Here is a 27,899-nt window from a genome sequence, read left to right as displayed (position 1 = left end):
TTGTGGAGCACCATCTCCTGCCCATTGCTGAGCACTCCTGCCATTATTGAGCACCATCTCCATCTCCTGCCCATTGCTGAGCATGAGTTCACGCCATTGCTGAGCACCGTCTCCTACCCCTTGCTGGGCACGCCCGAGCAGAGCCTGGTCTAGTCTCTATCCCCCATCCCCATTCCTATCCCGTCCCCCCCGGTTCCCGCTCCCGCTCCGGCCCACCCCCGCCGGCCCCGCCGCTTCCTGCGCGCGGCCCCGCCCCGCGGTCACGTGCGCGCTCCTGCGCTCGGGGCTCTGCTGGCCGTGGCTGCGCGCGGGGCCCGGAGCGGCGGCGGGAGCGCGGCGGGGCCGGGGGCGCGCTCGGGCCCGGCGGGACGGGCCGGGACGGGGCGGGGGGAGCCCGGCCGGGCCGTGAGGGCGCGGCGGAGCCTGGCGGCGGTGGCGGCGGCGGAGGAGCGGCCTGGGGGCTCCCCCCGGCGAGCGCGGGCCGAGCGGGCCGGGCCGGCGGCCGTGGCGGGGCTATGATGAGCCCGCTGCGGGGCTCCGCACCCCCGCGTGTCCCCCTGGCAGGTCCGGCCCGCGGCTGAGAACACCCCACCGGCGGTGAGTGCGGGCGGGCCCGGCCCGGCCTTCCCCCGCGGGGGGCAGGGACAGGCCCTGGGAACGGCTCGGCCTGGCTTGGGGGGGGTTTAGTCTCTCCAACGGGGAATTTGGCCCTCTTCGGGTGGGTTTGGCCTCGCCAGGGTGGGTTTCCCACCCAGTGTTGTCTTTACAGTGCCTGGGAAACAGGCCCGGGCGGCGGCTGGGCTGGGCCAGGCCCTGGAAACGGCCCGGCCCGGGCCTGGGGGGTTTGGGTCTCTCTGGGTGGTTTTGGGTCTCTCGGAATGGGTTTAGGCCTCTCCGAGTGGGTTTGTGCCTCTCGGGCTGGGTTTGGGGCCTCTCGGGGTGGATTTGGGCCTCTCGGGGTGCCTTTGGGTCTCTCCGGATGGGTTTGAGGCTCTCCGGGTGAGTTTGTGCCTCTCGGGGTGGGTTTGGTTATGTCGGGGTGGGTTTCCCACCCACTGTTGTTTCACAGTGCCTGGGAAACGCCCAGGGAAGGGGATCCTGGTTTTCTCAGGCTCTCCCGACCCCCCGGTGTTGTTTTGCTCCGTGCCGGGGGTTTGTGGCCCGGGGAGAGGGAGGGTCAGAGGACGCCTTATCGCTCTTTACAACCGCCTAAAAGGAGCGTGCAGGGTCGGGCTCTGCTCCAGGGGAACAAGGGGCAGGACAGTCTTTAACAGTGCCAGGGAACGTTTAGGAGGAATTTTTTCACAGAAAGCGGGATTAGGTGTTGAAAGGGGCTCCCCGGGGAGGTGATGGAGTCACTGTCCCTGGAGGTGTTTAAGGAAAGTCTGGACGTGGCACTCAGTGCCCTGGTCTGGTTGACATCGTCATGTTCAGTCATAGTTTGGACTCAGTGATCTCAGAGGTTTTTTCCAGCCTAAATGATTCTCTGATTTCTGTCATGCCCTGGGAATTCCTTTAGCCTGTAGAGAGCTTGGTAAAGAGCTGCCTGCTTATCAAATGCAGTAATTCCAACAGAGAGCTTCGCTCTGTGATGTCCTTAGGAGCAGCAATTCCAGAGGCTGCCTCCCTCGGTGGTGGGCTCAGAAAAACAGCACTTGTGCTTCTGCTTCTCGTGCAGATGGAGGGTCTTGTCCATCTCACCCTGCTGCCCCTAACCAGCCTTAATGAACTCTGCTCTCCCTTTCCAGGTATGGCCTCACAGCTGCAGGTGTTCTCCCCTCCGTCAGTATCCTCGAGTGCCTTCTGCAGTGCCAAGAAACTGAAAGTGGAGCCGTCAGTCTGGGATGTTTCAGGACAGAGCAGTAGTGACAAGTATTATACCCACAGCAAAAACCTCCCAGCAGCTCAACAAGGGCAAGCCAGCTCCTCTCATCAGGTAGCCAATTTCAGCATCCCTGCCTACGACCAGAACCTCCTTCTCCCCGCTCCCTCCGTCGAGCACATCGTGGTCACCGCGGCCGACAGCACCGGCAGCTCCGCCACCGCGTCCTTCCAGAGCAGCCAGACCCTCTCCCACAGGAGCAACGTTTCTTTGCTGGAACCATACCAAAAATGTGGATTAAAAAGGAAAAGTGAAGAGGTTGACAGCAACGGTAGCGTGCAGATCATTGAGGAACATCCACCTCTCATGCTGCAAAACAGACCTGCGGTGGGTGCTGCGGCCACGACCACCACGGTCACCACGAAAAGCAGCAGCTCCAGCGGGGAGGGGGATTACCAGCTGGTCCAGCATGAGATCCTGTGCTCTATGACAAACAGCTACGAGGTCCTGGAGTTCCTGGGGCGGGGGACGTTCGGGCAGGTGGCGAAATGCTGGAAGCGTAGCACGAAGGAGATTGTGGCCATCAAGATCCTGAAGAACCATCCCTCGTACGCGCGGCAGGGCCAGATCGAGGTGAGCATCCTGTCCCGCCTGAGCAGCGAGAACGCCGACGAGTACAACTTCGTCCGCTCCTACGAGTGCTTTCAACACAAGAATCATACATGCCTTGTATTTGAGATGCTGGAACAGAACTTATACGATTTCCTAAAGCAAAACAAATTCAGTCCACTGCCCCTGAAATACATCCGGCCCATCCTGCAGCAAGTGGCCACTGCCTTGATGAAGCTGAAGAGCCTGGGTCTGATCCATGCTGACCTGAAGCCAGAGAACATCATGTTGGTGGATCCTGCACGCCAGCCCTACAGGGTGAAGGTGATAGACTTTGGGTCAGCCAGCCATGTGTCCAAGGCCGTGTGCTCCACGTACCTGCAGTCACGCTATTACAGGTGAGAATGGTCACTTAACCAAGTCAGGCTTATCCTGCTGAGGTGCTGGGGGCTTCCTTAGCACAGTCAGGCTGATCCTGTTTGTGGAGGGTACACTGAACTCTTCTGCCATTGGGTCTAATCCCACCCAAGGGGGGGGAGGAAATGATCAGCCTGTCCACTGCTCTGCATGTTTCCTGGAGATTTCTCTGAAATTTGTGTGGAAATAAATAGAACTTACACTGTGCAAGTGTGATCTAATCTGCAGGCCAACAATTTCCTTTCCCCCCAGATCAGAGCAGTAAGTTGATTTTACCCTGTCACTTGTTTGTGACACTGTGTGAAGTAGCAAAGTAGGGAAGCAGTGTGGTACCAGTGAGTACATTTTGGTTTGCTTGCCATAATCTGAAATTAGGCTGTTAAATGTGGTCATTTAGAAGGGAGAGAAGTCAAAGGGATGCCAGTTTCTTTTTGCTCTGATTCCATTTTCGTCTGAACCCCCTTCATCAGCACGTGACTTCCTGTGTCAACCCTCCCTGAGTCCTGCTTTCATCCTCTAAAGCAGCAGAGACAGATCTCTGCTTCCCTTAGCAAAATGTAGAAAGGCTTCTACCCTACTCCTACCTAAGAATTAAAAATAAACAATGGGCAAAAGCATTAAAACTCACAAACTGTGTATAAATCAAGCTGTGCTGTTTCTTTCAGTTATTCCTCCAGCTTGGTCCTGTAAAGTGTGTATTTCAATTTGAGTAGCAGCAGGCTTCAATAAATGGATGCAGAAAGAACTTGTGGCATCAAAGGGCCATGAAGAAGTCTGTGCTGTGTTGTCAGGGTTGCTTTGGGTGGAATGTGAGCTCACTTGATGCAAAACTTAACTAGTATCTAGTCCTTCCAGCTGGGACGAGACAGAGGACTGAGACACTCCACCCACCCTCTGTCTCTGCCCTGTTTGGTGTCCTTCCTGGCTCCTCACTTCAGTTTCAAGCCTGGCTTATTGTAGGTTTGTTCTGTTCATTCCTCATACTCCCTGTATTCTTTGTTTTGGATTTTTCAGCTCTCTAACACCAGTACCAGCTTTCTGTGCTGTTTTTCATATACTGTAGACTTTTCTTAATCCATTCCTCCTGGTCTTTGCTCAGCTTGTTGGCACCAATCTTTTCAATCTCAACTATTGATTGTTATTTTTTGTGGCACCGTTGTCCCCTATGCCCCATAGCTCTGTTAAAATGCTCACTCTCTAAAATACATCATCAGTTTTGTTGTTGTTGCACTGACAGAGGTGACCCCTGATAAGAATCTCCCCTATCTGACCTGCCACACGTGTCAGCAAAGCGCTTGGGGGAGGCACTTGGTGCTCTGCAGTTTGTGGTATCGCAGAGAGCAGATTTGGCTCAGGAAAAGCAGGGAGGGGTGATAAGGATCTCCCAGGGGCTGCAGGGAGGGACTGGCTGCTCCATCTGTGTGTGGGGCACTGCCCTGCCAGCCCCTTCAGGCTCCCTGGGGTGACTGACACTGCCAGAAAGGCAAATAACCTGGGATTAAGTGGCGTTGGACTGTCTGCTTGGCTGAAGTGAAGAATGCTGTGATGTGGAAGTCTAGTGTTTAGTGACATCTAATTAGTTTAATGGTGATGATTACTAAAATCCATAATCTAGGAATCTATGGACATGGCACAGAAACCAGCTTATTGTGGGAGAACTGGATTGCCTTAACAACCATATTCACGTTAAATTAGTGTTCAGATGAGTTCCAAGTTGGACATTTTTTCAATGCTGTGTTAAATAAAACAGTGTGGCCAGTTCTTCACATGGTTCTCTGTCAGCTGTTAAACTTCTTTGTCCTCTCTTTTGGTTTTTCATACCTGTTACTGGCACTGAGGTAACCTCTGTCTCCTGCAGAGACACTAAACCAGCCACACTCGGGTGCTCTGAGATGGATATTCCAATCTATGTACCCTGAAAGAAAAAAGCTAATAATTATGGTCTGTGCTGCTGGAGGTCATCCTGTCCAACAGCTCTGCTCACTCCAAGGTCTGGCTGTCCTTCTGGCAGTTGGACACACTTGAAAGAGTGAGTAGAAGTGCCCACGAAGAATTCTTTGGCTCTGAAACCCAGCATGGAGTAGGAGTAGGTCAGCTCTGAGCAGGGAGTAGTTTGTGTGTCAGTTCTGAGATCTATTTGCAGTAATTCCTCACTGAAAACCAGACTATGTGCCTGTTGTATCAGGTGAGGAGGGGTATGGATGCTTTTGTTTCCCCTGGGGAGGATGAACAGTGGAAGGAAACAGATCTTGCAGAAATGAAAACTCCCTGGAACACTGATCTCAGTGAGGTTTACTCGTGTCCTGCTTTGTGTGTAACCACAGCCATGGTGTGAGTTTTACTCAGCTCCTGGTGCTGCCTGGGGGTCAGTGCAGGCACAGATTGAGGGCACTGAGCTGAAGGACAGTTTTGGCCATGAGAAGGTGGCACAGGGGCTGGGGGAGCTTGGAGAATGCAGGAGTGCCCATTTCTTACCTCTGCACTGGGCTCCCTGACCTACTTCTGTCCCAGCCATCCTGGCCTGGGAAGCAGCAGTGCCTGCTGCCAGATCTGACTCTGCCTGCTAATCCAGCTCCCAGGGGTGACCCTGTTGTTCCCTGCATTGCTGGTGCAGTTGGAGGAGCTCCGTGTTCCCGTCATCCCTCCCAGGGGGAGGCACGAGGGCACAGGTGTAACCACGGGGTGTGTGGAAATGCTGGCAGGGAGGCTCGGGCTTTTTTGGGACTGAATCCTCTCTCTTCTGAGTGTATTTGCCAGCTTTGGAAGGCACTGCTTGGCAAGTGTGTGTGCAAAGAGTGTTGATTTTAATTCAAAGAGCTTAAGATGGTAAAATCGCTTTAATCTCTGTCAGAGCAGATATGGAAGTGACCTCTGCCTGCTGTCCTGTCCAGCTCACATCTCCTAAAGCTGCTAATTGTAGTGGTTAAGAGGAGATGAGAGAGATTCTGATTTCCCAGCCCTGTCCTGCAATCACAGTGAAATCAAGGTGCTTTGTGAGAAGTTCACTTATTTAGTTGCAGGGAGTAAAATCCACGTAATTCAACTTAATATCCTCATGGTATTGAGGTTTAGGAGTATCCAAGTCTATTCCAGCCTGGAGTTAGAGACTAACAAGCTCTCACATCCAGCCTTAGTTGCACAAATCTCTGTTTCCACTGGAATTGGTGAGGAGTTTTTAACACACTTGTGAAGGATTTTACTCTGCATATTCCACAAGCCATTTATAGTTTTGCTTCTTTGCCAGTCCAAACCAAGAAAGCTCATGCATGCAGCATTCCTTATATGACAGCTTTGAGTCCTTTCTGAGCTGGAAACTCCTGCATCAGGATAATCAGGAGGATCAGTACAGTTTGGGGATGATGACTCGTAGACTAAAGGCACGTGGGGTTCTGAAAACTCTTTGTGAATGAATGAACCATTTGCTGTGCTTGGGAAGGAAGAGACTCCTCTTGTTTGCACCTGGTAGCCTGTAGAAAGTTGGATCTATTCTACCATATTTCCTTAAAATAGAAATGATTAGCAGACATTCAGCATTCAAATATCAGATCTTTGCCATATTTGCATAATCATATATTTTCACATATGAGAAACCATTCCAAAGTCAACAACTGCCAGGAGCAGATGAACAAGAAGGTAGAATAGAATGTCTTAGCTTGAATAATCTGTTATTCTGATTACCAAAGGTGTATCCTGGCCCTGGTTTTGAGGGGCTCAGACACACTAAAACCTCCTTGCCAGAAGGTGGGTGATGAGAATAAGTGTGACCTCAATGCAGCTGGTTCAGCTATTTAATTTTTTTATAGAATCACAGGATGGTCTGGATTGGAAGGGACCTCAAAGCTCATCTCATTCCACCCCCTGCCATGGCCAGGGACACCTTCCACAGACCAGGCTGCTCCAGCTCCATCCAAGCTGGCCTTTTTTGGCAGATCTTGTGCTTTCTCAGGGCCCTGTGCCTGGGCAGCTGGGCTGAGAGCATTTGTTTGGGAGACACCTGTGTAGACACCTCAAACAAAAGGTGTCTCTGTGTCCTCACAGCACAAAGGGTGATTAATTGGGGAATCATTTCTTGCCATGTACAAACAGTTGGGAGGTGCAAGGAGGGTGAGTGTCAGATTTGCTGCCACCTGTGCATTATGCAAGGCCTGGTTTTTAGAATCCTGTAGAAGGATCAGAACTGGTTTCAGAGCCTTTTATAACAACTGAAGTATCCTCAGTGTCACACAAGAAATGCCAGACAAGCCCTGGGGCACATTCCCTGAGGCCTGGCTGGGAAATGCATAGCCTGGAGTGTAGGGCATTTCTGCTTGTGTTAGTTATGCATGAAGGAGGTCAAGGTTTTCATATTTCCTGTACTTTGCAGAGTAAATTCCCACAGCAGCTCCCTCGGGGTTTGCAGCACTTGGGGTTGGTGCTGTATGCAAATGTATGACCAAAATTTCTCCTGCCGGAACAGCATCAGTTTGTTCCAGCTCTGTGTGTAGGTGAAGAGTTGTACTGAAACATCCTCTTTTGTGTTATGAGTCAGTTCTAGACAGAAATTTCCCTGAAATTCCAACCTGTTAGAGGAGCTTGGAGTTTGAGTTTTTCCACGAAGGGAAGGCCAGGCAGGTACATTTTGCATTAGGTGTGGTTGAGTGCACAGAAACCTGAAACGCAACCTCCAGCTGGGCCCTCTCTGTCCATTTTAAGCCAGAAACTGAACAAACCCTGTGTGAAAACCTGCTGATAGAAACCCGGGAGGTCTCTGCAGGGCTCCTTTTCTGCCTCTGCAGGTGCTTTTCCTCCCCACCTGGAACCTGGCAGCCTCCTGCAGGTGGGACCTTCCTCCAGGAAAAGTCTGAGCATTGTGTGCCAGAGCTTTTCTTCCAGTTCTGTTAGAATAGATTTGATAGTTTTGATAGTTTTGATTGTTAGGATAGGTTTGATAGGTGATCCTGGGGGTCTCTGCCAGCCCTGATGATTCTGTGATGCTGTGAGTTGTCTCAGAGACACCTCACACCACACCTGCTGTCAGGTGTAATTAAACTGATTACTCAAGGAGTAACTTCAGATCACAGTTGCATAAAGGCCTCCTAGAAATTGGGGGGCACCGTGGCAGTAAATGAATCCAGCTGTGCCACTGAGGGATAAAAAGGTGGGGATCCTTTAGGCAACTTGAAAAAACAACTGCTTTAATGTGAATAATTTATTTTCACAGTGAATAATTTATTTTCACACAAATTTACTTGTGCAGGGAGTGGACTCCATGATCCTTGTGGGTCCTTTCCAGCTCAGCATGTCTTGTGATTATCCAGAGTTATTTATAGGGAAGAAATGATTTACTTTTCTTTTCTTTTTCCTCTGACAGAGCTCCTGAAATCATCCTGGGTTTGCCATTCTGTGAAGCCATTGACATGTGGTCGCTGGGCTGTGTGATTGCTGAGCTGTTCCTGGGCTGGCCTCTGTATCCAGGAGCATCTGAGTATGACCAGGTGGGAGCACGTGGTGGGTGTGGGATCTCCAATGACACCAGTGCTGTGTCCAGACCCTCTGAGCCCCGTGTGTCCCCTTCTTGTCACCTGCCATTCATTTTCTCTCTGTGACATTCCCACTGCTGTGTGTTTCCCCTGTATCCTGTCCAAAAGAGGGGCCAGTTTACAGTTAATTAACCTCTGCTTCCCAAACCCAAAAGCTGTTGAAACACCTTCCTGTCAAAACAGAAGTGAGGGGTGTGTGTGTCCTGATGTGGAACACCCTCTGTAATTTCACCATCAGGGCAGTTTTTCCATGTGCAGAGAGAGCAAACCCATCATTCCTACCCTGCTAATACCTACAGCAAAGTGTGAGCCCCAAGGTGTCTTTGAAATACTCTGAAAGGCATCTTGAACTAATTAGTCCTTTCTGGGGATACTTGGCATTTTTACCTGTGCCTATGAAAGGACAAGAAAAGTCTGTGAGGGGTTTTTTTTGAGAGTAGCTTTTCCACTGGGGTTTTTGTGGTGGTGTCTTGTTGCAGTGCTGGGTTGGGTGTAGCTTTCCTCGTGTGATAAAATACATGAAAATTTACTGAGTTTGAAAACTGACTTGTCATTTTTCTTCCCAGCACTGAATTTCCAAAGGAAACACAGTGGTGGTGCCTCAGTGAGCAGAATGAGTTAGAAAGCAGCTGAGGCAGGGCATGGTGGTTTCCTTGTACACTGAGTTTTGTAATTCTGAGAACCTTATCTGCTCGTCTAGGTGGGTGGGAGGAGCTGCTTTTTCCATTGCCTAATGACAGGATTTTGCAGTTCTTTGTGAGGCAGCCTGAGGTGTGACTTCACAGGCTTGATTTTGATGTCTGAATTCCCCTTGAAAACTAGGGATGAGTTGCTTTCCTGTTTTCTGAGAGGTTCTGCAGCAGCAGCAGGGGAGAGCTCAGGTGGAACTTGTGAGAGGACTCTCCAGGAGTGAGTTCATGGGTTGGGGTGGGATTTACAGCTATTTTTTTTAAACACCCTTTGGCTGTAAAGCAAGAGTGATGTAAAAAAAGCAGAATTGCTGTAGATACAATGAGGACTCACCTGCAGACACTCCAGTGGATTAAGTGCAAAGGGAGCCCATAAATCCCTGTGAGCACAATCTGTCAGTGAGTTCAGTGCCCTGCAGTGTTCAGCTGTTTTGGCACAGGTTTGCAAATAAATGACACATCCTGAAGGTCCTGTAATTGATGGTTTGATCAAAGCATAGTTGTTTTAACCCTGTGTTTTTCAGAAAGTTGCTATTTTCTTTCCTTTTGAGAATACCTTTTTATTTGTTACGTCTTTACCAGTGTTATGTCTTTACCATCACAAGGATCCAGGTGCATCTTCCAAAATTCCAAGCCATTTTTTAGATATAAAATAAAGCATATTAAATGTGCTTGAGGATGCAAGAATCTGATTGTACAAGAGACTTGATTTTGGTGTCTTGGTCAGTGAGAGCTTTACCATGACATTATTCTGAAATTGTATGCCTGAAGTTTATGCAACCAGGCACAGCAGTGGTGCTTGGATAATTATGCCTTTAATTATATATACATAATGATAAATTCTGTGGTATTTTTCTCTCCAAATGTGTAATTTTTACATTGCCTAAGGTCTTAAAAGCTTGCTGTCAGCTCACATATATTTTAGCAAAAAATATTCCCCTACAATTTTTGAAAATAATTTGATTGAGGAATACTTGAGATAGTCCTTTTAATTTTGCAGTTCTAGTTATCTGGACATTCTTTCTCAGCAAGTAATTTCCTATTTGCTGTGAGCAAACCTGGCTGATAACTCCTCTGTTAGCTATGAATTCTTTGTATTGGGAGCCCTCATTTTCTTCCTTTTCTTTTCCCAGATTCGTTATATTTCACAAACTCAAGGCCTTCCAGCAGAGTATCTTCTCAGTGCAGGAACGAAAACAAGCAGGTTTTTTAACAGAGATCCAAATCTGGGATACCCACTGTGGAGGCTCAAGGTTTGTCTGTTCAATCCCCACTTCTGTTTGGTTCATTGAGGACTTGATATAAATTCCCTCCTACTTTTAGTGTGCTGGGAGAACACTCTGGGTGAAGTTTGGCTTGGAAGTGCCATTCAGATGTTGCTGATTTGGGGTATTTTCATTTCAGGGGCTGTGCAGACCCCCTGGCACTGCTCTGTTAGTGGCATCTGTTCATGGCAGTGCCAGCAAGGAGTGGGTGTCCCAGTGATTCAGATAATGGTTACTTATTATGGGCTGCTCATTCTTGGGGAAGTGTGTCATCTTGTCATCTCCTGACAATACAACAAGTAAAATGTGGAGTATTTTGTGGTGGTTTTTAACAGGAATCTGTTTATGGATTGGCAGAGGACAGGAAAGAACCAGGTGTAGGCTTGATTTGCCTGGAAAGCTGAGCAGCAAAAGGAAGAGGGTTTTGCCTTTCTCCTTTGTAGAAGGGGCAGTTAAAATATTTATAGCCTCTTCTCTTGCTAAATCAGAAACCTTCAGTCCTTTTGGCCAATGCACAACCTAAGGAGGCCTTGATATGAAATCCTCCTGTTGTTAATTCAGCTTTGCAAGGAATGATCTTTGCAGCTGAGGGAATGGGAACCCATGGCTGGGGTTTGGCCTGCTGGGGTGGACTTTGTCTGATCACCTGACTCAGTGATTTCCTGCTGCTTTATCAATATGTGGTATCTCATATTAATGAATATTTTCCTTTCTAGACCCCAGAAGAACATGAGTTGGAAACAGGAATCAAATCAAAAGAAGCTCGGAAATACATATTCAACTGTTTGGATGATATGGCACAGGTGTGTGGGGGCTTGTGGCACAGAGCTCATCAATTCCAGACTTATTGGGGTCTCTGAAACTGTCACTAATTCCAGACTTATTGGGGTCTCTGAAACTGTCATTAATTCCAGACATTATTGGGGTCTCTTAAACTGTCATTAATTCCAGACTTAGTGGGGTCTCTCAAGCTGTCATTAATTCCAAACTTTTTGGGGTCTCTGAAACTGTCATTAATTCCAGACATTATTGGGGTCTCTGAAACTGTCATTAATTCCACCCATTACTGGGGTCTCTGAAACTGTCATTAATTCCACCCATTACTGGGGTCTCTAAAGCTCCTGTGCTGGAGCAATCAGTCCTCTTGCACTTGCAGTTGTGAGCACTGTGGGTTTGTTGTGGTGCCATCAGGAATCACTGGATTAAAGACTGTCAAAATGTCAATTATGAACCTGTTTGAAATTTATTTTGTTTTCTTGTGCCTTGATGTCCTACCAGCAGTAGGAGAGCTGAGCCCCTTCAGATGTGTTTGTAGGATTAGACCTCTTACTGGATTTTGAAAAAAAATGACAGTTACTTCAGATCATTCTATTTTTCATTCTCTTTTCAGAGGTAACATGAAGAAATATCTGAGTGTTTTTAATATCATGAGGTCTTAAATTTTAAATATCAATTTTCTGTCACTTTTGTGGCTGTTGCCATCATGTTACATCTGTGCAGAGAAGGTAGAATTCTCTCCCCCCCCCAAACATGTTGCCAGGCAGTGGAGAATGAAGCCTGGTTGATGTGTTAGAACAGACCAGCTTCATACTGAGATTAGAATTCCATGTTCAAGTTTGACTTCCTTTCATAGAATGAGCAAGGGAAGGGTTATGTGTTAGTGCTGTACTACCTGAAATTAATCTGGCTAAGAGACAGGTTAATAAATACTTGTGTGTGGTGTGAAATTATTGACTTGTGTAGCATTAAGCTGATGTTTGTGGGACCTGCTGTCATTTTATTTTGCAGGTGAATATGTCCACAGACTTGGAAGGCACCGACATGTTGGCAGAGAAGGCTGACCGAAGGGAGTATATTGATTTGTTGAAGAAAATGTTGACAATTGATGCAGATAAGAGAGTTACTCCACTGAAGACTTTGAACCATCCCTTTGTTACAATGACACATCTACTGGACTTCCCCCACAGCAACCAGTAAGCTGCCTTAGGTTGCTTGGCTTGTTTCAGGAGGATTTACTGGAAAAACAGAAAAGCACTTTGCAGCTTTCTGTCAGTGTTTTCTGCAGTTTCTGAACAAACTGAAAATAGCAATGCCATGTGTAAAGAGTGTTCATAAGCTTCCTTTTCCTAGGACATTCTTTGTTGGTTTTAAAAAAAGAAAGGAATCTAAACCTAAAGCATCTCCATGAAGTTGGGGATGTGTCTTGCCTGTGTTGTGCTGTTCCATATCTGATGTTTTCCTTCTGTTCCTCTGTTGCAGTGTGAAATCTTGCTTTCAGAACATGGAGATCTGCAAGAGAAGGGTTAACATGTATGATACAGTCAACCAGATTAAGAGCCCATTCACAACTCACGTTGCTCCCAACACAAGCACAAACCTGACAATGAGCTTTAACAACCAGCTCAACACAGTACACAACCAGGTACAGCATCTTTACCTGTTTCATACTAAACAAAGGCATGGGGATCATCTAATTTGGTACCTTCAGGCCAAATCCTGCTCTGCAAAATACTTATTTAAGTTGCTCTCCAAAATTTGTGGTCCTGTCTTGAAGTTTAATTTTCCAAAGCTCAGGCCAAGGCAGTCTCTTTACTTCATGTATGTAAAACTTGTCAGTTCAGCAACATAAGTAAAGTTGGTGCAATTCATGTTTTTTCTCTTATTCCTTTTCCCTTAAACCTTTTCCTGGTCCTTTCTTCATAGTATAACACTGATGGTTCCTGTTGTTAGTTTTATAAGATGTATGAGAAATAAATATGATTTTTTTTTGTTTATTTTATTTTCCTAGGCCAGTGTGTTGGCATCCAACTCCACTGCTGCTGCTACTCTTTCCCTGGCAAACTCGGACGTGTCCCTGCTGAACTACCAGTCTGCCCTGTACCCCTCATCTGCAGCCCCAGTGGCAGGAGTGGCTCAGCAGAGTGTTTCCTTGCAGCCTGGAACCACCCAGATCTGCACCCAGACTGACCCCTTCCAGCAAACCTTCATTGTTTGTCCCCCTGCTTTTCAGAGTAAGCAGAAAACCCTTTGTGGGATCTGTGGTTTCAGTTAGTTTAGACATGACAAGTTGTATTTTGCACTGACTTGGGAAGAGCTCTGTGCATGTCCCACGCTGCTCTTGCAGCAGTAAGTGCAGAATCAGGTCAGACATGTGCAGACAGCTGGATTCCCTTCCAGGTCATGCTTGAACAGGTGGCAGTATCTTGCTTGCCTGGGTTGCAGGTTCCAGCTGGTGGTTCAACCAGTTTTTCCCCCCAAACTGAACACAACAGCATTCCACAGAAAGCAGCAACAGAGGAGCCAGAGCTTCCTGAGGATCAGAAAGTGTCTTGCTGTGTTTGTGTCTCAAAAGCAAATGGCTGGTGTTTGAGCCTCAGTTCACAGGGCCTGTTTCAGCTGTTTGCTGGCAGCACGTTGTCCCAGGTTGTGGATCAGTGAGCTCAGCACAGGCTCTGTTCTTCTCTCTGTTCATGTTCTTCATGTTCCCTCTGTTCATGTTCTTCACCAGTGTTCTCTGGTTATGCTGATGCCTGGGTTATGGCAGTCTGAAGGGTTATATATGAAATGGGAACTGATAAAAGGTTTGAACTTTGAAATTGGTCTCAAGCAACTTAGCATTAGGTGTCTGTGTTATCTGTGCTTCTGAAAACAAGACTCCACAGAGCTGGGCTGGTGACAACTGATTGTCCATCACAGCCCTTCAGCAGAAGTTACTTCAGCTGGTGATTTATTAGTTCCCTTTTTCCAAAGGGAACAGCTTTTTTATCTCTTAATCCAGCCCTGTCTTCTGCCCTTACTGTAGGAATTTGATTTAGGAAACAAACAGAAAAGGGAGAATAAATCAGCTTAGTGGTGATGTATCTTGTCCTCCACAGCTGGACTTCAGGCAACTACAAAGCACTCTGGTTTCCCAGTAAGGATGGAAAATGCTGTCCCAATTGTGCCACAAGCCCCTGCAGCACAGCCACTGCAGATCCAGTCTGGAGTTCTCACACAGGTAAAAACAACCACCCCAAACCCCTCACAGAGTTCACTGCAATTCCAGCCACCATCCAGGAGAACCTGCCTGGCCCTCTGTGCTGGGGGAGTGCAGGGGGTCCTCAGAACTCTGAAAGGTTAAATGCAGATCACTTCTAAGACAGTGTTTCTTGTTTTGTTGGGTTTTTCTGAAATATTTAAAGTCTAAACTATTTTATGTCTTGTGCCTCCCTGATTTTAAGAGTTTGATTTAATAGTGGGAATAAATGTGTAGTTTTCAGTTGCTGAAAACAGGCAGTATTTTTTCAGGGGTCTGCACTGCCCTTCCAGGGATGGGTGATCATTTTTGCCTGCCCTTTAAAAGTGTGGCAGGAGGAGTCATTTCTGTGAGAAGTGAGATCCCAGTAAGCAGAGGTGACAATGCAGATTACTCATGATGAATTTGCATCTTTAAATCAACAAAATTATTTCTGAATCCTTCTCAACTAGTTCCATTCTTAGTGTGAATTAATGTGTAGGAATGACATACCTATTTCTGTAGTTTGCAGTTTAAGCAACACATAATAGCAAAACTGACTAATAATGCTAAAAATGCTGTTTTAAATATTAGTCATGTGTCATGAATTAAAATCATTTATATTTCCAAAAAGTAATGCTTTAATATACAATGAGTGCTCAGTGACTCATAAGTTTTATTCATGGCAAAATTTTAATTTCCTTTATAATTAAGTGTGGTTTTATTTTTTTACATAGTTTTAGTTTCTGCTGGCATTAACACCTACTCAGGTAGTTTTACTCTCCAGGCAGTATTTGGAACTTACTGACCTTTTTGTAGAGAAGCAATTTTTAGATTGTTCAGTCCAAATACTTTGTGTGGCATTCTGTGATCTCTGATTTTTTTTTAGCATAATTACACAGGTAACGATATCCAAAAAGCAGAATCAACTTGAAGGCTCACCTGAATCCAAGCCCTGCTTTTCCCCAGAGTGCAATTAATACACTCATAGTCTAGCTGTAATTAGACATCTGATGGACTAATATGTGTCTGGGTGGTCTCATCACAGATAACTTTGTACTTTCATGACAAAAAAGACCTGCTGTGCCTTCTGCTAAATCCTGTAGTTTCTCTTTTTCCAAGAGTTCCCTGTGGGTTTGGAGTCAGGGAGGTGCCAGCCCGTTGTTAGTGCAGTGTGAGGGTGCCACTTGCTCTCTGGGACCCCGTGAAGTGCCAATAGCTGAGCACCATCTCATTTTCACTTGAACTGTGTCATTGGAGAGATACTGTTCCCAAGTTCCCCGTTCCTCTGGTTCCCCCCAGGCACAGTGGATGTCACACCTTCTGTGTTGTGTTCAGTTCTGGGCCCCTCAGTTGAGGAAAGAGATTGAGGGGCTGGAGTGGGGCCAGAGAAGAGCAACGAGGCTGGAGAAGGGACTGGAGCACAAGTGCTGTGGGGAGAGGCTGAGGGAGCTGGGGGTGTTTAGCCTGGAGAAGAGGAGTCTCAGAGGTGACCTCAGCACTGTCTGGAACTCCCTGAAGGGAAGTTCTGGCCAGGTGGGGGTTGGTCTCTTCTCCCAGGCACTCAGCAATAGGACAAGGGGGCACGATGGGCTCAAGCTCTGCCAGGGGAAATTGAAGTTGGAGATCAGAAAAAACTTCTTTGCAGAGAGAGTGCTCAGGCATTGGAATGGGCTGCCCAGAGAGGGGGTGGATTCCCCATCCCTGGAGGTTTTTCCACTGAGCTTGGCCGTGGCACTGAGTGCCGTGATCTGGTAAAGGGACTGGAGTGGGACCAAGGGTTGGACTTGATGATCTCGGAGGTTTTTTCCAACCCAATCCATTGTATGATTCTGTGATTAGAGGAGGCTCTGGGTGTTGGTTTTGGTGCATCCCTTCCAATCCCGGCGCCGCAGCAACGCCAGCGAGTTGCCCCCTCTCCTGGCCCATTGCTGCCCCCACTGCCCTGCCTTGGTTCGTGTGTTTCACTCACTGCCTGATCTACATTTCAGGGGAGCTGTACACCACTAATGGTAGCAACTCTTCATCCTCAAGTAGCCACCATCACGCCGCAGTATGCGGTGCCCTTTACCCTGAACTGCGCAGCCGGCCGGCCGGCGCTGGTCGAACAGACGGCTGCAGTACTGGTAATTGCCTCCCTTGATTGTGTTCACTAACTGAGTTTTTGTTTTAACTTAGACTTGCAGAGGGCATGGAAGCATGTGCCATCTTGTGGCTGTGTTCTTGCTACATCTTAATGTCTCGTTGTTTTCCTCCCCAACATTGCTGAAGCACTGTCTGACTCTGACGTTTAGTGTGGCTCTGTAAAGAATCCAGATCCATTGACTATGACTTTCACTGGCCTAGTATTGAAAGCTCTTCTAAGCTATAATCTAGAAGAGCCCTAATTGTTCCTGTTCTTTGCTTACTCTCCTATCTTTGCCTTTTGATTGTGGAATACAAAGGAATCAGTCTTTAGCTTGACTCTGCTACAGGTACCTGGATGGCCAGAATTTGACCTACTTGGCAAGTTAGCTCCATATTTTGTTTTCAACATGTTTAAAGCTGCTTTGCATGGAGAAATGTTTCAGATCATTAAGCACAGGCTAAAATCTCTAATGACAGCAAATCCTTTAATGTATTGCTTTAGCAGTTGATTTCTCTTAACCTCTGTTGAACATTGACAATAATTTTCTGGCCTTTTGTTATTTATAGCCAATTGCACATAGCTTGCTTCATCCAGATAAAGATTCTGTTCTTCACAGATACTTTCAGTTGATATGTATTTCTTGGTTGAAATTAAAGGTGAGCTCTAGTATCCAAAATGACAATAGCTAGCTTTTAGGTTATTTGGAACTAATTTCTAAAAAGGATGGGGGAAGGGAATAAACACACCTTTAAGAAATGTATGATGACAAAATTGTCCTCTTCTGCATTTATTTAGCACCTGCATCAGAACAACTTTGCAAGTGCCACAAAGAAGTCATTGTAAAACTCCAGAATCAGATCAGTGAAGCTTATGAAAACATTGCAGTGCACTGAAGTGCTGGTATCCTCACATGTCCTTCAAAGCACATTCCATTGTGTGAACCATGTTGTTTCTTGTGGCTTTAAAGTGGTAGTTTGAATGTCATTTTCTTCTTCCAAGAGGGAGGCCTCTGCTGAAGTGGAATTTGCTTGAGCCATACCTGTCCTGAAATTCAAACCCACTCATTTGAGTTCTTCTGAACCAAGTGAGCTGCTCCCTGGTTCTGAGGGTGGGAAGGCAAGAGAGTGGGACTCTCCTGGTCACAGCCCTGAGCTCAGCAGACCCAGGGATGTTTCTCCTTTCCTCCCCTTGAATTCTGATTGCTGAAAGGCTGCAATCTAAGCTCCAAAACCAGCAAGGGGCAACTGTAGCAGAGCTTGGGACACAAGTGAGTTGTTAGTGATGTTTTCCAAAGTATATCTGAGCTTTTGATTCAACAGGCAAATTCTGTTCTCCTGTGTGTGTGCAGAGGACTTGGCGCTCAACTCCCCTGTACAGCCGTGGAGATCCAGCCAGCTGTCTCCAGCCTCTGAGCCTGGATCCCGAGTTTCTCTGGAGGACTCACTAGTTCTGTTTGGATTCTGGGAGCCTTTGGCGTGAATTTGCTCACCTTTAGTGCTTCCGACACTTCTCCCTTGCTGCTTCCCCTGAGTTTGCATTAGCCATTTGCTAAGCTTTGCATATTTTTGTCCTTCCTCTGTCAAAACAGTTCGTCGCTTGGAAGGCCCGATTTCTGCCTCTCATTGGGAAGTTATATCTTGCTGTATTAAACTCTCTGCTTTGTCTTGTGCAGGTGTTGGCTTTTGGAAAGACGCATGGTGTGACTTTTTAACATATTTCTCTTTTTATTTTGTATTTTTCGATGTCGTTATGATTATTCTGCTTATGTTGGCAGAGGTTTTAGCAGCTCTCTGCTTTGAAGGCTTCTTGTTCGGAACTGGTATTTGTACTAAGTGGATCTGTTACTTGCAGAAATATTTCATATAAAACAGCAGGTGTTTATGATTTTGCAGCTTAAAATGCAAGAGAGGGACCCATATATTTTCAAAATCATAGAAATATTGCACTGTCAAATTTATTTGGACAGGAACATTGATAATGTTAATTAACTGGACCTGTCTTCATGTATGTCCCTTGTAACTGAATTATCTCTCAGTGTGGCTTTTCTTAAATACTTCAGCTGAGGTGGGTGAATTTCCACAACAATAACACCATCTCAGCTCTCTCAGTGTGAGCCCTGAAAGGCAGAAAAACAGAAAGGACCAAATGGGCTTAATAAGAACCGGGTTTGTAATTTTACATACAGAAACAGTCCTGACCACTCAAGCTGCACCTGGTAGTGCAATGACCTGGCAGAACAATATTAAACTGCTTTCCTTAGGTGACAGCAGTGATACAAAAGATCAGGGGAAGCTTCTTGCTCTGGTTTGTTTGCTCTCCTGTGCTGAGCCCTTTGGATGATGTGCTGTATCTCTGCAAGTTAACAATCCACCCTGGTGCATTATTGCTTGGACAGATCTCTCTCCCTGCCCCTGCAGGAACTGAAGCCTATTGAGCCTGGTGTGTGTGTTTGTTGTTTTGCAGCAGGCCTGGCCAGGGGGAACCCAGCAGATCCTGCTCCCTTCCACCTGGCAGCAGCTGCCAGGGGTTGCTCTGCACAACTCTGTCCAGCCAGCGGCCGTCATCCCGGAGACCATCGGCAGCAGCCAGCAACTGGCTGACTGGAGGTAGGGATTGCACAGGCTCCAGCTCTGTGCCAGATGGAGATAACATGCCATCACAGTGGCCAGAGTGCCTCCCTTCCCCTCAGAACTACACAGGGGCTCAGTGCAGCTCGAGTGTAGTCATGGGATTTGGGTCTTATATCTCTTTTTCTGCTCCAGGAATGCACATTCCCATGGAAATCAGTACAGCACTCTCATGCAACAGCCATCTCTGCTGACCAACCACGTGACATTGGCTACAGCACAGCCTCTGAATGTTGGAGTGGCTCATGTGGTGAGGCAGCAGCAGAGCAGCAATGTGCCAGCAAAGAAGAACAAGCAGCCAGCACCGAGCACAGCCAAGTAAGGATCCTGTTGCTTTCTTTTCCAGTCCTAGAAAAACCATGGGTTTGTTTGTGGAGGTTGCCTTTGTGGTGTGAAAAACGTGTTTTGATCACAGAGGCACTGGATGTGTAGCTTTACTGTGCTACAATTGCATTTAAAGAGGTCTTGGAAAAAGACCAATTTCAATGAGTGCAAGGACATGGTTGACCAAGTGCTTTACTGTCCTGGTCAAAGGGGTTTTACACACTCAGGGTGTGTTGGTGCCATAGCAGTGCAAGCAACAGAGTTGTTGAACAAGGGCTGGCAGGTTTCTGGCAGTGTCCAGGTGGATCAGTCCTGTCCAGGGCATCCCAAAGTGCCTGGATCCTTCTGGGATGTGTCTGTGGCACTCTCCTGTGTCAGTGTCTGCACTGAGCTGCTTGCTGTGTATGCCAAGATGCTTCTGCTTGTGTGTGAGCTCCATCCTGCTGCAGCCTGGCTGTTCCCAGTGCTGTTTGTCCCTCCTGCTGGCAGAGCTGACCCCTGTTCTGGTTCTCCTGCAGGCCCAGCTCAGCTCTGGAGACAGTGCCCACCCAAGTGTACTCTCTGATTGGGAGCAGCCCCCTGCGCTCCACCTCCTCCTCCTCCAACGTGCTGGTCCCGGCGCAGGAGCAGCACCAGCCCATCGTGATCCCGGACACGCCGAGCCCCCCCGTCAGTGTCATCACCATCCGCAGCGACACCGACGAGGAGGAGGACAGCAAATACAAACCTGCCAGGTGGGATGTTCACTGGGCCAGCTGGGGCTGATCTGTGTGGGCTCAGGCCCAGCAGCAGGGAGAGTGGGGAGTACGGTGTGTGAGGCCTTGGCCAGGTGAAGAAGAGCTGCATAAGACAGGAAATTCTTCTGTGCTGTTATGTCTCTAGTTAATCCAAATTTTATCTGACAAGTGTGAGATCCCAGAGGGAGATCTCATATTTTCTGGTAGGAAAATATAGACTCTTTTCCATTTTGTGTTCTGTGGTTTGTTTTCCCCTGCAGTTTGGGTATGAAGCAGAGATCCAATGTCATCAGCTACGTTACTGTTAACGACTCCCCTGACTCTGACTCGTCCCTGAGCAGCCCCTATGCCACAGACCCCCTGTCCTCGCTCCGGAGCACCAGTGGGGCTGTGCCCGACAGCTCCAGCTCCCGCACCATCATCGTGCCACCTCTGAAAACACAGCTCAATGACTGCATCGTGGCCACCCAGGCTTCAGGTGGGTACCTCAGAGCTCTGCCAAGGCCCAGGTGTGTCCTGTCCCTGACACCGTCATCCTCACAGTTCTGGTCTGGCTTGGGTCTCCAACAGCTTTAGGTTTCACAGCTGCTGTCCTGAAACCCTTAAACCCTTTTTGCTGTCATTGATATATTTACCTTTTATTTATATTTGGCTGCATTTAGAAAGATCTGTAAACATTCCAGATGGTTTCTTTATCACATTTTAAATCGTGATTAAAGAAAAGTCTCTGTGACGGGAATAGCCCCTGAGCATTCTTTGGTTCCCAGAGCTGGTGTGGGAGAGGCAGGAATGGACTAAGCTTGTGAAATCTTCCAGGCATCCTGAGCAGCACCAGTAAGACCAAGCCAGTGGCCTCAGTGAGTGGACAGTCATCAGGATGCTGCATCACCCCCACGGGGTATCGCTCCCACCGCGTGGTGACCAGCGGCGTGCAGCCCCTCAACCTCAGCCAGGTGAGCACTGCCCAGCTCTGCTCATCTCTGATGGGATGCTCTGGGATTGCTTTAGAAACACAGTGCTGTAAGGCAGGGAGAATGACTGGAGGATCAATAGCTGCAGCCTCTGGTTTGAAGCTCATTCTGTCCTGGGGCCATGCAGGGTGGGACAGACTCTGTAGGGAGCACAGAGCTTTTGAAGGCAAAGAATTGCTTCCTGTAGCTGAGGGCAGGAGAGGGAAGTGTGGTTATGTGGTTATGCCCATATTCTTTGTGCTCATAGTCACACCTGTCTTAGTGCAGGTCATTCTTGCTACACAAGTGGGAAAGTGACACCAGGACGCAGCTGGTGAATTAAAAGTAGCTTTGAAGGCACAGTACAAGGAGATACTTCTGTTCTTTAGTTTTTTTCTCTAGATCTCAGAGGCCCAAACAGAAGATTAAGGCTAGACTTTGTCTTTTAAACTAACAATTAGCACCTGACTTCCCTTGAAATTTTCAGAGATTGGTTTCACTTCAGTTTGTGTCATGACTGTTGATCTTTGAGTCATGCTGTGTGGCCTTTAGAGGAAGTGTTCATTTCTGGCATGGGCACAAGACAGGTTTTGTTGTGCTAAAATGGGTCAAAGGAGTAGATGTGTGAGGAGTTCAAGGGCTAGGTGAGTCCTAGGACTTGCTCTCACGTGTCCAGCTGTGTCCTGTGGTCCCCTGGGTGTGGCAGTTTGATCCTGTTGTAGGGAAAATGTGTAACCTTCGTCTCAGTGGAACTGCAGTCCCCCTTCTCAAATCTAGGGTTTCACAAGGGAGGATCTGCAGGAGGGAGGGTTTCACAAGGAGGGATCTGCAGGGAGGGTTTCACAAGGAAGGATCTGCAGGGGGGATTTCACAAGGAGGGATCTGCAGGGGGGATTTCACAAGGAGGGATCTGCAGGGAGGATTTCACAAGGAGGGATCTGCAGGGGGGATTTCACAAGGAGGGATCTGCAGGGGGGATTTCACAAGGAGGGATCTGCAGGGAGGATTTCACAAGGAGGGATCTGCAGGGGGGATTTCACAAGGAGGGATCTGCAGGGGGGATTTCACAAGGAGGGATCTGCAGGGGGGATTTCACAAGGAAGGATCTGCAGGGAGGGTTTCACAAGGAGGGATCTGCAGGGAGGGTTTCACAAGGAGGGATCTGCAGGGGGGATTTCACAAGGGAGGATCTGCAGGGAGGGTTTCACAAGGAGGGATCTGCAGGAGTGTTGTAGAATGAAGGTGTTGATTGGGAGGCTCGGGCTGACCCTTACTCACCTCCTGAGCTGAGAAGGGATCCCCTGAGGGGGGTAACCACTAACTTCATTTCCTTCTTCTCCCTGCAGAACCAGCAGACCACAGTGCTGGCCTCACAGGAGAGAAGTGGAAACGCTGTCCCACGTAGGCAGCAAGCCTATGTGGCCCCCCTCACGTCAACTATTTCTCAGGCTCCCTACACGTTCCAGCACAGCAGCCCAGTGCATCCCCACCTGGCAGCAGCCACGGCCAGTGCCCACCTGTCCAGCCAGCCCCACATGTACACTTATGCCCCCACCACTGCTGCCACGCTGGGCTCCACCACGTCCATTGCCCACCTGTTCTCCCCTCAGGGCTCCTCGCGGCACGCCACGTACGCTGCCCACCCCAGCACCCTCGTCCACCAGGTTCCTGTCAGTGTTGGGCCCAGTCTGCTGACTTCAAACGTGCCACCTGCCCAGTACCAACACCAGTTTGCTCCCCAGTCCTATATTGGTGCTTCCAGAGGATCTGCTATTTACACTGGATACCCGCTGAGCCCGACGAAGATCAACCAGTACTCCTACTTGTAGTTCCCAGTAAAGCACTGTCCTGCAGCAGAGAGTTTGGAGGAGGATTTCAGGTGAATCTTGACCTGGGAATGACTGCCTGGCTCGTGTTTCTCCCTGATCTGGTTGTATGTTGTTCCAAAATGTCTCTGGTGAGTTCGGTCACTAACTGAGCAGCATGCTTTGTTACCAGTACGAGGGTCACTAATTAAGTTTTTAAAATTTTACTTTTTATAGATGCTTTTAAAAAAAAAATTCATGGTCACATTTATTTAAAATTGTTCTGTTGTGCTAATCAAGAGGGATGTCAAATCAGTGTTTTGGAAGACAGATCCTGATGTCTTTTTTAACTTGTGTAACTTAAAAAGATTTGCAGATTCTATTTTAGCAGCTTGCACAAATCCATGTTGCCACTAAAAATGTAATGCATGTTTATCTCATTATGTTGCTGGGGCAGTTTTAAAATTTAGTATTTTAACATTTGTTCTCTAATTCACTTTGTCTCTAACAAATTGCTGGTTCTGCAAAAGCCATTACATCTCCATATATGTGTTTCTGTCAGGTTTTTTTATTTACTTCTCTGCTTTGTTTAAGGACTGGTAGAGGCAGCTGCCTTATGCCAGCAACATGATATATTCAGGAGTCCTGTAAGCCCTGGAGTCTGTTTGCTTGAAAATTCTCCATAACCCAGCTGAACTTTCTGTATGTTCATTGCAGAATTCTTCAGGCTGCATTCAGGATCTCACTGTGTGACAGAGCTCAGAGCTTTGTCAGGATGATGTGTCTTCAGCTGAGGGTGAATAGTGCAGCATTGCTCTAAAATTTGGTTTCTGCAGCTTATTAGAAGCTGGCCCTATAATGGAGCTGGATTCCTTCACAGAAGCACAGGGCTTTGCTTTGTTCTGTTTTTCTTAATATTTTTTCCTCACGTGATTCATTTAGGAGGGAGATGAATTTGAAATCCAATGAAACATCACTGTATTGATGTGTACAGCTTTTTATACTCCTGTGAGCGTATCCTCCTGGATATGTCAACAGCTCCTTCAAAGCGCTCTTAACAAGACTTGTAAACATTATGTGCATGTAGGAATTGCAACACAAAAGAAAAACAAACAAAAAAACAAAAACAAAAAAAGAGAAAGAGAAAGAAAAAAGGAAAAAAATCCAGATTTTAAAGTTTATTACTGAATTTAAAACTATTTTAGAAGTTTTGTATTGGTGGTGTTTTAATATTTTACAGAAAATGAAATATGTACATATTGATTAGAAAAATATAACAAGCAAAACTTCCTGCTAACCCCAAATGTTCTGTCTTTGTAATCAAAATGTGTAGTGATTATACTTGAACTCTGTACTTAGTGTTTGTCTAATTCTTAAACGTTCCTGGGGATGGAAGTGTTGTATCCTTTGTATTTAAACCAAAATGAATTGATTCATGTTGGAATGTATGTGATATAATGCAATGGTTAGAGCTCATCACTGTAGCACTGAGAGAGGAGTTAGAGCTTCACGAGAGGAAAGGATACCTTGGGATTTGTTTTGCACAGGTATGTGTGATGAAGAGTTGTTTGGTGTGTCCCCTTATTGTAGTGCCTTAAATGATGATGTAGTGTGACTAGAGTTTACAGTGAGCTTTGCCTTATGAGGGACCAGCAAGCCCCCGTCGAGTTGAAGCAATTCCACAGCCAGAGCAGCAGGAGGTGCCGAGCTGTGTCCATCCATCCCTGCTCCATCAAAGCTCCGCTCTCCTTCCCAGTGACGCGACGTCCCCCTCCAGCTTTCCCTGGAAAATAATGGCACATGTACTGTTAGTGTCTGTCAGTGCATTTCGGATCAAAGGTAGTGCTGGGAATGCATTGGAATGTTTAGTCTAATATTGCAGAAGTGATGAAATACGTGCAATCACTTTCATTAGGTTAGTGTGGCGTTACCTTCCCCCACAGGAATAGCAGATGTGTCGTGTAAAATATTGCTAGCTTGGTGATAGAATATTTATACCAAAGAGAGCCTGTTGTAAAGCACATAATACCATTAAAAAAGTTTTATAATGCTACTGCTAACGTGGAGTTGTTGGGAAGGTCTGTCAGCTGTGGCCCTGGTGAGTGTTCAGAGGAAAAACTCATTCTGGATAATCAGTGCAGTTTTTGGAGTACACTTTGTTTCCTTGGGTCCCTTGTACTAGGAATTGTTTCTCAGCTAACATGTAGGTTAAGTATCTTGTCCAAAAGGGTGATAAACTGGTTTGAGCAGTTGTGTTACTGCAGCAATAAGAGGTTTGGTAACCTTGAATCCCAGTTTATGTTTGTCCCAGTGGGAAGGAGGCCAATTCTGAGCCGTGTGTGGCAAGAAATGAGAAAGTCATTTCACAAATCCCCACGTTACTCAGAGAGAAAAGTCTGGACTGACCTGAAATGGATGAACTGAGGGAGGTTTTGGCATCTCTTTGCTGGAGGGGTCGAGGACTTTGGAACTGGACGGTAGCATTAGCCACGTTGTTGTTCAGTGTGTTTGTAGTCAGAGCACTTCTGTAAGTGGATAACCAACCTTGCTATGCCACATCGTTGCTGGAAACGATGCTGTTTGTTGCTGTAGGCACTTTCTTGCTTTTTTTTGACATTGCTTGTGTTCAGTACTTGCCTTGAGATACCTCTTGGGTGTACAGAGTTGTGCCTTTCCACCGAAAGGCAAACCAAGCTCCAACTCCCTGTTTCACAAATAGGACTTCGTGGAAAACTCTTTACTAACAGGAAAAGGAAAAAAAAGACCTCTAGCAAAATCTGCTAATAATTTTGAGGACTTGCCCACGTTCCCCACTAAAAAGCAGCCTAAAATAACCATTTGGAGTCCCTGTAAGATAACTAATCCCAATCAAATGTGTTCCCAAAGCACGGTGTCATCTCTTCCACTGCCCAAGTTCCCAAAAGATTTGGAAAAAGGAGGATGAGATGGAAACCATGTAGCTAAAATCAAACGTGCTCTATTTGGAACAAGCTATCAATTAGACCCCAAAATTCCTTAGTGATGCAGAGCAAACCCCACCCCAGCAGGGCCAGGGGCCACCTGGTCTTCCTGAGTGTAGAAGATCCCAGTGTGGCCCCAGTATGAGATGCCCAGTTTGGGTGTATTGTGCTCGGAGGAGACACATCCCTTCTTCCCTTGCATATCCAGCCTCTAACTGGGTTCAAGAATTGACTCCCCTCATTGTCAGAGCCACTACACAGACTTTGTAGAGAAATCTGCTATCTCTGGATAGGAATTGGAGTACTTACAATTTTTTTCACAACTAGTTTGGGACTCACCTTTGGAATATTTGATAACTGTGGTCCCATCTAGGTTTGTCTGTGTGATTCTTGAGCTGTTCAATCAGTTTGCTCTTACCTGACCTGTATTTGCAGCTGTGACAGCCACCACAGAGGCGACTCCCAGGCTTTCCTGCTTAGCACCTACTTGATGGGATGCAGTAATTTACCTCTGACTCAGCAATTTCTTTTAATACATGAAACTAAATTGCTTCTAAATGACAGGATTGGCACAGCCCTGCTTTCTTTTTTTTTTTTTTAATTCTTATTTAAACTTCTGAATGGTGCCGCATGTCCACATGGTTGTTTGTTGCTAAACTTTATATAATGTGTGATTTTCAGATTCAGCTTGAACTATATCTATCTCACTACATGTAGCAGTACATTATATGTAATGTTAGTATTTCTGCTTGAATCCTTGATATTGCAATGGAATTCCTACTTTATTAAATGTATTTGATATGCTAGTTACTGTGTAAAATTTAACTTTCTTTTATGGTTGTGCTCTTCCTTTTTACAAGCCGCTAGATACAGGTAGTTTCTGACAATTACTGATCTATGTTTGTATTGCTGATGTACTTAGGGGGTATGTAAAAATCATTTTAACAAAAGAAATAGATATTTAAAAATTTAATACTAACTATATGGGAAAAGGGTCCATTGTGAAAACATAGTTTATCTTTGGATTCAATGTTTGTCTTTGGTTTTACAAAGTAGCTTGTATTTTAAGTATTTTCTACATAATATGGTAAAAATGTAGAACAATTGCAATGCATCAATAAAAAGGGTTAATTTTCTGTACTCTATTCCTGTGGTCACTTGGTCTGTTGAAGAGGGATTTGGTGAGTTCAGGGTGGGATGTCGGCAGTGCCGGCAGCGGGATGAGGATTTGGATGTGGATTTGGGATGTGGCAGCACTAGGTGGCACACTCGCCCTGCCACAGCACCTGGCACAGATGGGCAGCCTCGGCCCCCTCCGCTGGCCCAGGAGCACACGGGCTGTGCCCACAGAGCCACCTGGCACGGCTGCACCCAGGGCTGAGCTGCAGCGTGCATCTGTCCTTCCATTCCTCCCTCCCCCCATTCCTCTCTCTCCCCCTCTGTCTCTCCCTCCCGCCCTCTCTCCCTCCCTTCCTCCATCGCTCCCTCCCTCCCTCCATCCATCCCACCTGTACTGCCCCGTCCCTCCCGGAGCCGGCGCTGGACAAATGCCCCGAGGGGCAGCTGTGGCCGGGCAGCCCTGGCAGAGGAGAGGGGCAGGGACCGAGCGCCCCGCCCCGGGGCATCCGCAGGACCAGCACGAGGTGGTCGGGCAGGAGCTCCGGGCTCAGCAGCCCGGGCATGGGGGGACCAGACTCGGGGGTGGTCATGGGGCTTGTCTGGCTTTGCCTCCAGCAGAGCTGGGCACGGCCCAGGCTCAGCTTGGCCTCGGGCATCTCTGCAGGACAGGAGCCAGAGCTGTGCCAGGGGCTGTGCCCAGAGCTGTGCCTGGGGCTGATCATGGCCCAGGCTCAGCTTGGCCTCGGGCATCTCTGCAGGACAGGAGCCAGAGCTGTGCCCAGGGCTGTGCCCAGAGCTGTGCCCGGGGCTGGGCATGGCCAAGGCTCAGGCTGTGCCCGGGGCTGTGCCCGGGGCTGAGCAGCAGCCGCAGCGTGGCCCCCGCTGTCCCACGGGCTGTCCCCACGCTGGGGCTCACAGGACGTGTCCTCCTCCT

At 47.4% G+C, this 27,899-nt stretch overlaps 1 protein-coding gene across 3 annotated transcripts; it reads left to right on the top strand.

Moving 5' to 3' along the window:
• The first annotated feature begins 285 nt into the window (after nt 1-285).
• HIPK1 (homeodomain interacting protein kinase 1) lies at nt 286-26,991 on the top strand. Of its 3 annotated transcripts, none has more exons than XM_071578929.1 (16): nt 286-597; nt 1,749-2,829; nt 8,199-8,322; nt 10,190-10,309; nt 11,038-11,124; nt 12,110-12,294; nt 12,581-12,743; nt 13,110-13,332; nt 14,197-14,318; nt 16,307-16,441; nt 18,910-19,049; nt 19,206-19,388; nt 19,913-20,128; nt 20,392-20,609; nt 20,948-21,084; nt 22,428-26,991. In XM_071578929.1, exons 2-16 carry the CDS (start codon nt 1,751-1,753, stop codon nt 22,908-22,910), a joined length of 3,615 nt encoding a protein of 1,204 aa, XP_071435030.1. In that variant the 5' UTR covers nt 286-597; nt 1,749-1,750; the 3' UTR covers nt 22,911-26,991. The 3 variants fall into 3 exon arrangements, with proteins under 3 accessions (XP_071435030.1, XP_071435029.1, XP_071435031.1); XM_071578928.1 differs by having other exon boundaries at nt 18,907-19,049; XM_071578930.1 differs by lacking the exon at nt 16,307-16,441 and having other exon boundaries at nt 18,907-19,049.
• Nucleotides 26,992-27,899: the final 908 nt, after the last annotated feature.

Source organism: Pithys albifrons, chromosome 28, assembly GCF_047495875.1.
Source record: "Pithys albifrons albifrons isolate INPA30051 chromosome 28, PitAlb_v1, whole genome shotgun sequence".
Classification (NCBI taxonomy): domain Eukaryota; kingdom Metazoa; phylum Chordata; class Aves; order Passeriformes; family Thamnophilidae; genus Pithys; species Pithys albifrons.
Note: the sequence above shows the minus strand (reverse complement) of the source record. Positions and strands in the feature narration are given on the sequence as shown.